Below are 16,034 nucleotides of genomic sequence, written 5' to 3'. Positions count from 1 at the left end.
GCAGGGTCCTGCACCTGGGCAGGAGTAACCCCAGGCACTGCACAGGCTGGGGGTGACCTGCTGGAAAGCAGCTCTGCAGAGAAGGACCTGGGGGTCTGGTTTGACAAGTGTCCCAGAAGTGTGTCCTTGTGGCCAAGAAGACCAATGGTATTCAGGGATGCATTAGGAAAACTGTTGCCAGCAGGTGAAGGGAGGTGATCCTGCCCCTCTGCTCAGCCCTGGTGAGGCACATCTGGAGAGCTGTGTCCAGTTCTGGGCTCTTCAGTACAAAGCTGTGGAATGCCCCTCACTGAAGATACTCCAGAAACATGTGGACACAATCCTGTGCCATGTGCTCTGGCTTGACTCTGCTTGACCCAGTGTGGTCCCTTCCAACCTGATCCACTCTGTGATTCTGCAAGACTGAGAACTTGTTCCAGTACTTTACTCATTGCACTGTGAACATTGTTTTCTTACACATGACTGGAATTTCTGTGGTGCAGCTTCTGACTTTTATGTCATCCTCACGATGCATTCCCCTGGGAAAGGTTTTATGCTGAATTCTGTGGAACCCACCTCAGGAAAAACTGAATGCAAGATCATGGAGCAAATCCTCCTAGATGCCGTGCTAAGGCACATGGAAAAGAACGAAATGGTTGGTGACAGCCAACATGGCCTCACTAAGGGCAAATCACACTGAGAAATTTGGTGACCTTTTACAACAGGATTTCAGTGTTGGTGTCATCTGCCTGGACGTGTGCAAAGCATTTGACACTGTCCTGAATGACATCCTTGCTTCTGAACTGGAGAGACATAGATTAGCAAGATGGAAAACTCAGTGGATAAGGAATTGACTGGATAGTTGCACTCTCAAGAGTTGAGGTCAACAGCTGGATTGCTGAGACCAGTGACAAGTGTTATTCCTCGGGGGTCAGAACTGGGACCAGTGCTGTTAAACCTTTCTGGTGAAATAGAAAGTGGGACCAAGGTCACCCTCAGTGGGTTTAATGACACCAGGCTGTGGGGTGTGGTCAACACGTGGGAGGGAAGGGATGCCATCCAGAGGGACCTTGGCAGCTGGAGAGATGAGCCTGTGTGAGCCTCGTGACAGTCAACAAGGCCAAGGACCAGATCCTGCACCTGTGTCAGGGCAATCCCAAGCACAAACACAGCCAGGGAGGAGAATGGATGGAGAGCAGCCCTGAGGAGAAGGACTCAGAGGTGTGGGTTGGTGAGAAGCTCAGCATGACCTGGCAATGTGTGCTCACAGCCCCGAAAGACAAACATGTCCTGGGCTGCATCAAAGGAGGCATGGCCAGCAGGGCAGGGGAGGGGATTCCAGGTGTGAGAGCACCTGGAGTTCTGTGTCCAGCTCAGGGGCCATCCACATAAGAAGAACGTGGCTGTTGGAGTGAGTCCAGTGTAGTTCCACAAAGATGCTCAGCGGTTTGGAGCACCCTGAGAAGGCTGAAAGAATTGGAATTGTTCAGCCTGGAGAAGAGAAAGCTCCAGAGAGACCTTGTAGCACCTTCCAGTGCTGGAACAGGTCCTACAGGAAAGCTGGAGAGGGACTTTTTACTAGGACATGTAGTGAAAGAACAAGAGGGAATGGCTTTAAACAGAGGGTAGGTTTAAATTCAGAGAGGCACCAGTGCACCTTGTGAAAGCAGGACAGAAGTCTTTACCTTTTTCTACTTCCCATTGAAAAGGTATTGCTATAAAGCGAGGATTTATTTTAGGAATGTCATTGTGGAAAGTTACATTAAAATCACAAAACATTTACAATGGAAGTAGGTTTTCTCAGCAAGATACTGCAGGAGTGCTGAATTTGTGGCTCCAGTTTTGATAATGTGAGCACATGAAGCAGAATGTAAGGGAGATGAAGAAGTAGTCCCATCACTGAATTCTTCCATTGTACACGGCTTGCAACTCCCTCACCAATGTAACAGGTCATGAAAAATCTGAGTTGGTTTTGGGTCCTTTTGTATTTCTATGCTTTTGCAGGTCATGTCATATTCTAGCTGTCAAATATAGGTTGGGTTTTTTGAAATACATCCGGAAGGCTAAGCACGTTGCTGGAGAAACCAAAGCTTAATGAATTAAGGAAACCTACAGTGAAATGGTGATAATTAGTAACTTATAGCCCTTGCAATTATCTCATACCAGATAGTGTGCAAGTGCCAGGCATTGTTGATACAAGCACCATTTTTTTTAATAGAATGACATTTAATAGAATGATTTTTTAAATGCATTTAAATGCCAACCATCTTCACGCTGTGTGTGAGTCACAGTTTCAAGTGTGTAATTGTTTAGTCAATCTTCTGTTGCATTATTATTTTATCACGCTATGAGTTTGGGCTAAATAGTTCACATTTTATCACCATCTAACTAGAAACTTCTTTATACATTCACAGAATGGGCATTTATAAGCAAACATAATGAAGGCACCACTGAAATCAATTTGATTGCCTGTACTTCAGAGTCGTTCTTCCCTCAGTATTATATAAACACTATTAGCAGATCCTTTAGAAAATTGATTTGCTGATCATCCAAGTGACAGGCCTGTTTGGAGCTATGCTGAAATGTATCCTTATCTTTAATCATGCTCCTGTAATTAAGCTAAGGAGTTTTATGAGAACATGGCTGAGCAGATGAGGATGCTTTTTGGGTTGCTGTTCTTTTAATCTCAATTTTTGATCACTTCTACACATTGCTGTGTCCCTTTCCCTTTCTCCTTTTCTGCAACCACAGCTCCAGTGCTGCTTTATTGCTTCCCCTTGCCTTAGCCCTGCAAACACAGCTGTGTGGCTGAAGGCTATTTCACATGTGTGTGTATGTGTGTCTTAGCCCTGGAGTTATTTCCTCCAAGTTCTGCCTGGCCTCTTTTTGGCAAAGAAAGAAAACTTGGGAAGGTCTTTAATGTGGTCACCCCTGCCTAATGCTGCCTGCATTAGAAGAGCCCCTGTTCCATTGTCCTGCCTCTTGCTGGTCCAGCTGGGCTCCTACTGTGCCACTGAAAGTCAGGAAACACAGATCCAGCAGAATTTCTGCCTGCCACAGGCTTCTGAGACAGCATTAGTAGAACCCCCGCTGTTGAGTGGGTAATGGGGAATAAAAATGACGTGGAAAGGGGGAAAATGGAACTGTAGGAGGGAGGACTTCAGGGAGAAAAATGTGAAGGAAAGAGGAAATGAGAGGAAGAAAATCCGCCTATGAACAAGGGACTAACGAGGGAAGATTGCTGTGTTCTCATTCTCATTTGGGAGGCAATTATTTGAGCAGAAGAGGCTGCCTGAATCCAGAAGGTATGGTTAATTCAGGTGGTGGATGTTTTTGGACAGCCCGTGTCATGAGTCTTGTGTGTGGGTATGGTGAAATGTGTGACATGCTTGAACAGCTTTTTTAGTGACAGAACCCAGATTCCTTTATGTGACTTCTGGATTTTGGTGAATGTGCATAAATTGCTTCTGGTACAAATGGAGAACACGGGAGCGGGGGAAAAAGTATCAGCAGCAATGAGAAACCTGAGAGGAAAACTAAGGAGTGTGTGGGGGAAAGGAAGGTAATGCTTCTCCCGGGCATGTATAACATGCATAACAGAACTTTAAAATATCAAAATAATAACTTGTAGCAATATGTAGGAGTCTTTGGAAGCTCAAGAAAAGAACAAATTGTGTTGTGGTGATAAGATTGGATACTTGCTTAGAGACAGCACCAGCCAGCTGGCCAGTCTTCCACCCATGACTTTTATCTACTGATACCAAAAAGAATATTTTCTTTTGATCTCATTCTCTTACCGTCTTCTTTGGGGCAAATATTTTTTCTAGTTGTACCTATTTTGGTACATTCTCCCATCTGTTTACTACCCTTTCTCTGAATTTATTCTGCAGAAACAGCCTGTTTATTCCTAGCTTTGGATTACCAGCTTTGGGCTGTTAAGTAATAGAAAAAGTGCTTCAGTTCATTTTGAGAATAATTTATGAACATGGAGCTTTGTGCCTGTAATGCATCTGTGTGTTTCTCCTTGCATATACTGTAATTCTGATGAGAATAAAAAGACAAGTAGAAACATTGCATTGGAGCACACTGAATTTAAGGTGAGAAAAACTAAAATTATTTGTAATTTTGATGAAAAACAAGGGCAGAAAAATAAATCCTCTCACATCTATAGGTAGGCAGTTATCTTGCTTCCAGACAGAATAAACCAGCTATTGGTCCACTGGAACCAGACCACCTTTCCTCCTACCTTCTGCTCCTGGCCAGCCTCTTGTACAAATGTTTCACCAGCTCATGTCTAGCCTGTCCCCAGGCTGATGTGGAAAAAACTGGATAGTGAAGAATTTGGCCTATGCAAGTAGCAGATATCTAAATCTGTAGTGATGTATCTGTGATACAGAGGCAGTGAGAAAGACATCAGAGTTGTTTAATTTCTTACTGTGTTTTCTTAGTTGATACGGAATTTAGTATAAAGGGAAGAAAAGGGCAAAGCAGTGCTCTTGTGCTGAAAGCAGAGTTCCCAGCCTCTCCTGGGCATGGATAGAAAATAATACTGCTTTCATCTCCCCCTGCTTGGCTGGGGGATCTGCAAACCAATTCATTTGCACTAGATATTCTCTGAATCAGAGCCACAGATCTGAGTTTGACGCCTCAGCTGTACAGCTTGGATCCAAACTCTTGGCCCATTAAAGAGATCAAGACTAGGGGTGAAGTCTTGGCCTAACTTTATCCACATGCTTGTTCAGTTTATCTGCAGATGTGGTCCTTGTTTACATCCTTTCCAGGACAGAAGAAAAAGCTCGTGCAAGAATCTGTATGACTTTGTTACAATGACCTTTGCTTTGGTCGAGGGACTGGAGGATCTCCCTCATGAGGAAAGGCTGAGAGAGCTGGGCTTGTTCAGCCTCAAGAAGGGATGACAGAGGGGACCTCATCAATGTCAGTCAGTGTCTGAAGGGAGGGTGCCAAGAGGAAGGATCCAGGCTCTTCTCAGTGGTGCCAGTCAATAGGAGAAGTGGCAATGGGCAGAAACTGATGCACAGGAAATTCCACCTGAATATGAGGAAGGACTTGTTTCCTGTGCAGTGACTGAGCACTGGAACAGAATGCCCAAGGGAGGTGTGGAGTGTCCCTCACTAGAGATATTCCAGAACCGCGTGGACACAATCCTGAGCCGTGTGCTCTGGGGTGATCCTGCTTGAGCAGGGAGGTTGGACACACTGTGGTCCCTTCCAATCTGACCCATTCTGTGATTCTGTGATCCCTTTTCTTAGTTTGCTGAATGTGTGGCTGTGGCTGGGAATCCTCACGTTGTAGCAGAGTGTTTGCTTTTCCAGTCCTGGCCATCAAATCAAGTTAATACCTAACTAAGAAGTGACAGCATTCCCAGTAATGATGTCTCAGTTTGATGTCACTGCTCTTCTGTGAATTACTGATCTTGTGGTTTTGGTGCTGAACTGAGGAGATCAGAAGTGGTTAGATGTTGAAATGTTTAAAAGGTTTTGGTCTTGTTGTCTAAATCGAAAAACCTGTTTGTTTTATAAGGAATCCACATTAAATACCCCATTGCATGTAGGAGGAGGAGACCATATGCAGGCAGAGAATATTGGCGGCGTACTTGTGTCAAAAGTACAAGGAGTGTGGGAGATTTCTACTCTGTTCCCTATTGCTGCAGACATTCCACCCTTATTTCCCCCAGCCTACAAGGATGCATAGATTTTGTGCCTTTGGGGCTGGTGGGAAACAGTCAAATCCTCTGTAAGATTTTAATGGAAAGAAGAGCACACATACAAGGCTTGGGAATGCCAACCATCCTGCTGCCTTTGGTTCAGACCCTGGCAATAACTTCACCACTGACCCATGGAGTCTGCAGTCAACTGAGGTAGAAGAAATTGTTTCTACCACACTGACTGTAATTAAACTGAAGTATTGCATCTCTACGTAGAAAAACGTTCCCATTCTGTTCAGAACCATGTGGTGTATTCACCAGTTGAGGTGCTAATTGAAAATGTGGGTTTTTTTCCTTCGTGTTGGTAGCAAGTGTTTGTGTCCCACTGAGGGGTGAGTTGTGGGGTGTGTTTGATTCACAGAACACTGCTGGTTTCTGAACTGGATCCCTGTAGTGAATGCAGTAAAGTAAGGTTAAAAAAAAAAAAAAAGAAGAAGAATCGTGACAACAAAATGATGAAATCCTTTGGGAGGGAAAGAAGGGTGGGAGTCTGGACTTACCTTAAAAATTCCTCCTCCACTTGTGGTCTGTTTGGAAATGTGTTCTAGCTGCAGGGAGCAAAACTATTAACCTATTTAGAAACAGGCTCTGTACAGCTATATTAGCATCATCCCTCCTGCACAGCTTGCTGCTTGTCTTCCTTTTCTTAACAAAATGCACTTTATATGTGCACAGCTGATTTTTGTCTGGCTGGATTTCAGCTGGTGTAGACTGGAAGACAGTGAGTGGGTATAAAGTTGTGATAAAAGCACAGGTCATCTCTGTCTGTGGTGAATCAGTGGGACATTTGTCTCTCTGCTGCAGGAGGGGGTTGACATCTCAGTTTCTGGATGACTAGGGAAGATATTTCAGTATCTCTGGAGAGCAAGTGAAATCTGTGACCAGAATCCTGTTGTTAGCCAGTAAAAACTGTTTCACCTTGCAGTTAGATGAAATTATTTTTAAAAGCCCATTTCATAGCAGTTGTAGAAATCTGTCAGTAGATGCTTGTCATATCATCCTTCTGAAAACGTGTGCACAGCAGAATTTTGCAGTTGCTGAGGGTTTTTGAGTGGTTTTGTCAAAATTAATAACATGAATTCTTTACATTCAGGAATCAGGTTGCTTTTCCAAACCGTGATCTGCAGTGCTGCAATAATGACAGGTACCATGGACATAGTAACTTTCCAGTCAAGGCACTCAAAGCTCTGCACAGTGTGATTGTATTCCTGAAGATAAATTTCTGTGTTTTTCATCGTGTGGATGGAGTTTTTAATGCTTGTACTAATGGGTGTGGACTGAATTCTTAGTGGTTTCCCCTGCACCTCTCTGCAGGCTTGGAAATCTGATTTTGTGTAGCTGATGCAGTGATATTGCTTTTGTCTATCTGTATAGGGCTGGCGTGTTTTTAAATTTTGTTACATTTTCACTCGTATCGTTTTTATCTATGCAGGGGAATAAATGCAGAGGTGTAAATATAGCAGTGCAGGCTGGCATGTTTGTGCACACATGCTCTCAGCAGAAGAGCCTTCCTCTATGGATTTTTGTCAGCATTTACTCAGAGCAGTACAATTACACCTCCATATTTCCATAGGTAGATAGGAAAAATAATTTTGAGTCATGTTTTTAGAATGACGCATTTTTAAATTTGCGTATTGGACTTTCTATTGGAAAGGCTTTAGGATCTGACTTAAAAACTTGATAAATTACTAAGGTTTCCATGATTTAAGTTAGCTTAAGCTTCCAGTTAGAGCCTAAAAAATTTAAATCATGTTGTCCTAAACGTAGCATTCTTTTACAGAAAAAAGAACTTCAGTAAAGAGATATAGACTGGGTGCTTAGGTGTTTGTACAGCCCTGGATGGAGCCACATTTTGGATTTCTCTTTGATGGTGGCAGCATGTGGAGTTCAAGCTAAGTAGAGCAAGGAAATGCCATGCAATTGTTAGTGTGAAATCTGACAAATAGAACAATTTTCTACCTTGAGTGACTTAAAACCATTTGCAACCTTAATCCAAAAAGGCTCTGCTTAAAGCAGTGTTCTGCTCTAGAGATGAACAACAGCAAAATAATCTAGACACAAGTGCATGGTTTCATTTCTCACTTTATTAGTGTACTGACAGTATTCTCTGTTTCTCCTAAACTTTATAGGGTGCAACAATCCAGAGGCTTTGGTTCTTCTGCCACTGATTCTGTAAATCATTTAATTTCTTTGAACTTCATTTTTTCCCTTGTATAAAAAATGGACAATATATTTTCCTTTGTTAAGACCTTCATTGCCTTGGAGGCAGATTTTTAACTGAAAAGCATTGTTATTATTGTTGTTTACTTTTATTAATATGTGGTGAATTAATAACTGTAATTCTCAGAAGATTAAGTACTTTGGGAAGAGAAAAGAGAAGAAAGGAATACTTTCCACCTCACTTTTTTCTTTGCCTTTGATTTGGCTCTATTGCTAAGGTTCTTATCACCAGCATTTCAGATCCACTGTCTGGGAAGCTACGGTGTTGCATGCAGAGGTGTCATGAAAACCAAGACTTGAGACTTCCTTCCTTTTTTAATAGAGGATGCTTCACAAATGGATATAGACAGGAAATACAAATGATTAAGAGCATAAAATTCGCTGGAATTTGAGGCAGGTCACCCCTCCATTCATACAATTTTGAATTATCTTTTGTGCTTAGTAGCATTAAGCAGATCAATTCAACCAGAGAACAAAGAGAGATGAAGAACACCTCCTAAGTAAATTTCTTGTTCAGGTTCATTTCATATCATGATAAGAATTGGGTAGCAAAAACACCCGTTCTCTCAATCTGTCATTTTGTTGTTGTCCCTGTTCTCTGTAGCTTTTATGGGCTCCTCACTCCCTCATGTCAAGGCAGTGACTCCTCTTCCCTTCCAGGTCCTTTTTCATTCCTACCTGACTGACTCTTACCTGACTGACATTTTTTCAGTTGCTGCCTCTTCCCAACAAAACCCAACAAAGTACCTCAGCCAGTTTGCATCCAAATGGATCAGCTCGTGGTTCAAACACATTTTCCTGACACAGTTAATATGTCTGTGCCTCAGTTGCTGGGCAGGCATGGCCTTTAGGAGCACAGCCTGCTCCTCCCTTCTGTCCATGTGCTTGCTTGCAGTCACAGCCCAGCCTGTGACTCCCCTGGGAGAGGGGAGGGGGAGACAAATTGCCTAAATGAACCATTAAAGACTGTTCCTCCAATATGGGATGGTGGTGCATTGACAGGGTGGTGGCAAGGAAGCATATGTTAGGTGTTTCTGTTCTGTTCTGGGGTTGGTGTGGTTGTCATCAAGTTCTGTTTTATCTTAACTTTCCTGAGATGCCAGTAGGCAATAATATCCAACTTCTTTGCTGTCACTGCATTCACACCTACACCAACTTCACTGCCACCTTAAACCACCACATTCTCAATTAAAATATGTTTCTGTAAGAGCTCAGTGATTAAAAAAAAAAGTATCTTCCCTAAAAATGAGATGTCATAGCTAATTTCTAGCATCAAGTGAAATTTTCATTTTGGTGGGTACATAAGCATAGAAAGAAAGCAAAATTCATGTTCAATCTTACGTGAATATTTCCTAATTCAAAGCTGTTATGGTCTCTCTGGTAAACAGAGAGAGTGTAGGTAATTAAAAAAAAATTATAAATATACTTGCAATTGAAACATGTATTGTCATCATGATCTCATTGATGCATTATGTGTATAAATTGGGGCAAACTCCTTGCTGACCTGTACTGGGAGTTTTGAGATTTGCAGATGGTGTGAATCACCAGAGACAGCAAGCAATATTTTTTTACAACTTTAGTTTTATTAGGTGGAAAATACACACAAGTACACTTCTCTCACCAGGAAAAAGCATGGCTAGGGCAGAGGCAGAACAAAGTTCCTGCAGTGATTTGCAGTGTGGATTCACAGGGAAAATTCCCCAGGACAGAAGGTAGTGCATTATCCATTGTCCATTCCATCCCTGGCCTGTTTCTGCAGTAGTTATAAAAAATATTGCTTAATATGATGCACTTTTTCTCATAAGGCTTTGCAAGTCAACAATTACCTTGGTATTTTTTTTTTTTTTCCCTCATCTTCCTAAATAAATGTCAGATGGTCCTTATTCTCTGTCTATGAAGCTGTGTACAATGTCAATATTTATTAACAGAAATAAATTTCTCCTTTTTGGCCAGTCCCTAGCACATGTTTCCAAATTCTGTTCAGCTTTATGACCAGGGGCTGGTCATTTTTCTTTGAGCAGTGTGTTTGTTGTGTGGCCTTTGGAGAGACTGGGCTGCTGAAGTCCATGCCTGTGCATGATTTGTAGTCTTGATTGCCACCCCCATCAGATTAGACTGGATAGCTAAAAGATGAGGAATGCTTTACAAAATACATTCATTTACAAAGGGGAAAGGATATAATTTCTTATGAAGTGCCCTGACTGGGATCTCTTTACAAGGTGAGATGAGCTGCTCAGCTCCAGGTGCTGTCAGTGTGGCAGTTTCTGTGAAGCAGCCCTCGAGCATGTCCAGGTGCTGTCCCAGGGCACTCAGCAGCTCTGCCCAGCAGAGGTGTGGGAATCAGGCAGCTGAATGCATCCAGCTGAAAAGGGAGCAGGCAGGAGCTGAAAAGGGAGCAGGAAGGAGCTGAAAAGGGAGCAGGCAGGAGCTTGCTCCTCTGGCTGTGGTCAGGGCACTGCAGCTCCCCTGAGAGCTTTGTGGAAATACTTGATGGAGACAAGCACTTGGTTATTTGGGGGCTGGATGGAAAAATGGCAGCTCCAGCCACTCGATGCCCCAGGGCATTAAACTGCTACAGAAGGCGAGTTATAATTGAAAGAGGAAAATGTTTCCTAATTAATGATGTAAACACTGCTGCAGCACAGCCCAGCTGTATTTTCAGTAATATAATATCATCTGTTGCACAGTTACTCAGTGTGTTGTGAGCAACTGCTAATCTTAAGAAGCTACAGTTTTACTCAGTTGTGGCTTTAGATTTAGCACAAACAACATTGTAAGATTTAAAAACAACCAAAAAAATCCTGTCAACACACCCCACTCCCAGCAACAAAACAGAAGAAAACCATGCCCCTAAAATGCTTTGGGAGTTTCTTTATATTCCTCTAATTCTGAGCCTGCCTATGCTTTACATTTTTTCACTGTAACTGAGAAATTGGAAATAGAAATATGCTTTTTCATAAATTAAAATAGATATTTTCATGTCATCACTAGACTTCTATTTCTGAAGATTTAACAAAATACAAACTATTATGGGACTTTTTTTGAAATAAATTGAGGAGGATTAATTTTTGTCAGCCTCCTTCCAGAGAGACACTGAAACTTTTATTGAAGAAACTTCCCTCCAGTCATGTGTGCTTGAAACCAGACCTCAGTCTCTTTCAGGTGCAGCAGGAATGTCTCTTAACATTGCCATAACTTGCAAGCATCTCAAAAGGTTTGTCTGTGAGACAGTTGCATTTACACTTACTGGTTCTGTGAAAATCATGTGCTTAAATACCTGTCAGATGTGTTTCAATGCACTTACATATAATGCAAGCATAATATAAATTATGTGCCAGCACGTAAAGAGTAGAGGTTTAGCTACAGAGCTGGGAATGTTGTGGAAAAAGAAGAAAAAAGGGAGGAAAAAGAAAGAAAAATACAAGTAAACATAAATGTGCAGTGTATTTGAAGCTAACCTCTTTTCCATCCTTCCCCCTTTCTGTTTAGTGCTGATGCTCATTATCCAGTTGCAAAGAGATACTGAAATCTATGTGTGTCTCACATGTAACCCTGTTAGCAGTACAGCTGGAGGATATGAAGACCTGTCCAAGAAATATTAAATACAGATGTGTCATGAGCCTTATTCTTCACAAATGTGCTGCAAGCCCCTCCCAGCTTCTGTTAGTTGCTCTTTTACCATTGCAGATCTAATTCCTAACTTGGAGAGATACTGCATCCATAGGGAGAAATGCTTCACTTGTAATCACATTTTATAGTTCCCTTTGTGGTTTATTCTGCCACTTTAACTTGTCATAGTTGAATAAATTGAATTCTGTGGAGTGCTCTTGTAAAATGCCACACTTTTGATTTTCAAATGTGCTTTGGTGGCATGAATGCAGCATTAGAGCAGGATGAGGAGTGGTGCTGAAACGCATGGATTGTTGCTCTGGGTTTTATTCTCGAGCCTCTCACCAGATTATGATGATTCAGGAACAGGTCATTTTCAGGTTTCCTGCTCCTGCCTTCCACCTCTGTTAGATGGATGTGTTTTGGCTATGCAGCAGGTCTGTGCTGACCAACACCCAGCTGGTTCTTTCCTGAGCAGCCCGGCTGCAGGCACGCTGTTAGACAGCAAGGAATGGCTGTTGCACTCACTTGCTAATTACCAGACTCCTGCCTTGTACTCCCATCACCTTTTACTAAGAACAGACACGTTGGTTCGTAAAGTGTCTAAAAAGGAATCATTGTTTTAACATCCGTTTATGTGGTGCCTGTCAGTGAGCTTCCCTTCCTTGGGTGAAGCAAGACAAAAGCAGCAGCAAAGGTATTACTAGAATGCAAACACCAAGTTAAGAAAGTGCTTTGAGATCTTTGAATGAAGTGTGCTGAGGATTCTTACAGCTGTTTTCTTTCCAAGAAAACGCTAGCTCTTCACTAGATCTAACACAAGATCTTCCAAGAAAATGCTATCAAACACTATTATTTTTATAGACAATTTATCTGCTGTACTTTAAAAGCACCAGAAATTACCAGGGTGTCTCAATCCATCTGTTAAAGGAGGAAACTGAAGGACCTGAACAAGAGACATCTCTCCATTTATGAGGTCTACAGTTCTAAAAGCTGCTGGAATTTAGGAAGGGCACATTTGCTCTATAGTGCTTTACCTTTTGAGGAATGTGCTTATTAATGAATAGCAGCTTAATGGTGAAGCTGATACGAATTCAGAATTAGTAACTGAGGTAGGTTTAGCAACTAAGAAAAATGGACTGTTTATGTCAGATGCATCTCTGTGTTTTAGGCAGCTAATGAATTTTTCTGTAAAATTTGGAAATGTATTCGTTTGTGAAGTAGTTCTGTGTCATGTGGAAATCTGAGAAAAGAAATCTTGCCGATATGAGGGAAGAAATATGGAAAGTAGCAACACTGCAAAGGCTCTAGATGTGATTTTGCAGAGTGACAGATTAATGAGTTCTAGGTGTCATACGTAGGAGTATCCCATGTTTTGTTTTAACTACTTAGTTCTAAAGGGACTTTGTCAGGGAAGCTATTTTCCCATATTTTCCCCGGAAAGCGAGGAAGGAAGGCAATGCACCTCATCAGTCCCTGTGCTGGTTAGGCATTGAAGGCACATGGGGGGAGGAAATTTTTATCTGTAAGAATTTTTATAAGCTATTAAGAATAGACTGTACTACATTAAAAATTCCTATAAACCGTAAAAAAAGACATGGGGGGGGGGGGGGGTGTTGTAGTGTTCAATTTGATAAATCGTTGACCAAAAGCACCTGTGTTGAGAATCCTTTACCCCGAGGGAAGAAGGGAATCTCTGTTCTTGGGGAGGAAGCATGAACAGAAAGAAGGAGAAATAAAAAAACTTTTAAACAGTTCATTCTTAAAAGTAAATACCCCGAGAGTTTAACATCACCCATAAGCACAGCTTTAGAAAAGCTGTGAAGATAAGAAAAGTTTGTAAAAATAAAGCCACGAGAAAACTGTTTTTCTTCTTGTGAAAAAGTCCCTATGGCCTGACGAGAAGAAATTCCTCTCCTGAAGTAAACTGAAAAAAATTATTTAAGTTAGAAATTGACTAAAGTGTCTCTGTATGTTATTGTTAAAAAAGTGTGGGAGGGGGAAGAAGGAAATAGTCTGAAAACCTTATTCTGAATTTATTATTTTCTTTATGTTGTTAATAAAGTTTTTTTATACCCTTATAAGTTTTAAGCTTTTGTTCCTAATTCTATCTCACAACAAAAAATAAGTATATTAAAATTGGCAAACCTAAACTGTAACAACTGTAACAAAAAAATTCCAACTAAACCAAAACAGTCTCTTAAGGAAAATAAGTGTTGGAAGGAGCATTCATGACAGGGCTTGAAAAAAAACTGTTTTTCAGATAATTGCCTTCGATGAGCTCCGGACAGACTTCAAGAGCCCCATCGACCAGTGCAACCCGGCACACGCAGTGAGTACAGCCAGGGGCTGGGGCTGGGACGGGAGCGCCGGGCTGGAATCAGCGTGAGCATCCTTGAGCAGTCAGTGAGGAATCCGTGAGCAATCCATGAGGAATCAGTGAGCAGTCAGTGAGGAATCAGCGTGGCAATGAGCAGGGACTCTCTTGTGAAGCCAGCTGCAGTTTGGAAAACTGATTTATTGGGCCATTCTTAGGAAGCCAGATGGTGATTTTTATGTTAATGGCTTTCCTCTTTGCTAGAGGAGGCAGGAAAGTAATTTGGAAATTCAAAAAGCGAAGGATGTCATGTGATGCTAATGCTTTCTTTTTTACTTTTTCATTCTGTGGCACAAGTTTTCCTTTTTGAAATACTTTGCTTTCTCTGTGCTCTCAAGCATGGGATGACCACCTTCTCCCATACTATCTGTATCAATGAGCCAAAAACTTGAAAGATTTTGTTAAGAGGTGCATGGCTTGACCTCTCTGTCCCATGTCAGGGTCTGGATTCTCTGATGCTTTAGGAGTAAATATCATTTTCTGCTGCATCTGCTATAGGTGAGCATTAAATACCTGGGACTGTAAACTCGGTTTTAACTAATGAACCAGAAAGGCCGTCTAGATTTAAGCCTATCCAAATTCCTCTGCTAATTAAAGCTGTAATCTAGGGTGATTTAGCTGACTAAAGCTACACGTGCCAGTTTGTACCACCAGAACTGAGAGCAGAACTTGGCTCCCCATCTCCTCACTGGCAATGAAACGATTATGACAGGTGCTGAATTTGATCTCTGCAGAGTATCAAGTTTTTTAATTGCCCACAACTGATAACCAGATTCAGTGGCTAGTACTTTACCTTGTTTCATAACTCGGCTGAGGACTTGTACTGCTTAGACCACTGATGATTTTAAGCATAAACTTTATAATCCTAGAATAAATTTTTTTTTTTTACTGTTCACTAGCACATAAGAAAAGAATGAGAAGAAAAGAAATTATATTAAAAAATCCTATAGAGGACATCAGTGGAAGTAATCTGGTTTTGAATTTACTGGAAGTAATCTGATTTCCAATCCACTTTATCTGTTTTTACTTCCTATCCGAGAACTGCACACTGAATTTATAGGTACCAAATTCCAGTAAATTGTTCACTTCCTAAAATTTGAGATGCTCTATGGAGATTATCTCATTTTATTTTAAAATGGTGATGGAATTGGACTCCAAGATAAAAAAAAGTTAACAACTCCCTTTTTCAGTCGTATTAGTCGAGGAATCAAAAAGTGAATCGTAAAGTAAAGCACAGCAGAGTATTCTGGGGTTGGTTCACATACTTGACTTCCACGAAACCTTCTGTGATAATTCAAGCAATAATCTCAGATTGCTTTTTTCTGCACAGTATACAGGTCAATGCCTTTTATAGTGTCATAAAAGGAAGATTTTTGGAAGGGATTTCTTATCTCTTTGGTCAAGTGTATTTTCTTTTTTCCCTCTGCTCCATTGCTTGTGCCCATATTCCATTTATTTGGTGGGGTAGTTTTCTCTATTGCACTGTAGGAGTGTCTGAAGTTTACCTGTGTGTCCTCCACAATGTTTTCATGACACAGGGTAGAGCCTTTTTGACAAGAGAAGGCTGAGTGAAAGACAAATCAGAGGCAAAGCAATGTCAGTACTGAGAATTTAATTCCAATTTCCTGGTTTGCTCTCTATTACCTTCAGTTCAGAGACAGACTTCTTGCTTGTCCAAGGCCAGCTGCAGTTGGCATCTGTCTTTCCCTCTCCACTTTGAAAAGCAAAGGAGCTTTCTGCAGCTTCTCAGGCCACACACACACATCCACACACATCCATGCTCATGTTCACAACTGTGAGTCTGAAATTTCTGACTCTCTTTTAGCTTAGACACTCCAAAAAGAGGCACAGTATTTTTCTGGTGCCTATCAAGCTGCTACTGCCTCATTGTCTTTCCAAGCTGATACTTTTTTTTAAAATGGTTTAAACCTGGGGACAGGAAAGCAAAAAAGACATTTGGAGACTAGAATTAAATTTGCCACAAGCTTGAGTTTTAAAACATTTGAAAAGCAAAAAGCTTAGGGAAAGTTTGCTTCTTACATTGTTATAATACATTACCTGTTTAAAAAAGTTCATTGTTTGGAATACTTTTGCCGTATCTGAGGACAGCAAACACTCTCTGCC

At 41.4% G+C, this 16,034-nt stretch overlaps 1 protein-coding gene across 2 annotated transcripts in view; it reads left to right on the top strand.

Moving 5' to 3' along the window:
• The window catches only part of CNIH3 (cornichon family AMPA receptor auxiliary protein 3), a 44,852-nt gene that overhangs the window by 7,141 nt on the left and 21,677 nt on the right, over nt 1-16,034 (top strand). For both annotated transcript variants that reach the window (XM_014877392.2, XM_088161130.1), the window contains exon 2: nt 13,797-13,865. In XM_014877392.2, the coding sequence (XP_014732878.1) occupies nt 13,797-13,865 (69 nt within the window). The remainder of the gene's footprint in view (nt 1-13,796; nt 13,866-16,034) is intronic.

The sequence above is a fragment of the Sturnus vulgaris genome, chromosome 3, assembly GCF_052056855.1.
Source record: "Sturnus vulgaris isolate bStuVul1 chromosome 3, bStuVul1.hap1, whole genome shotgun sequence".
Taxonomy (NCBI): Eukaryota; Metazoa; Chordata; class Aves; order Passeriformes; family Sturnidae; genus Sturnus; species Sturnus vulgaris.
The sequence above is the reverse complement of the archived record's forward strand: the minus strand, read 5'-3'. Positions and strand labels throughout refer to the sequence as shown.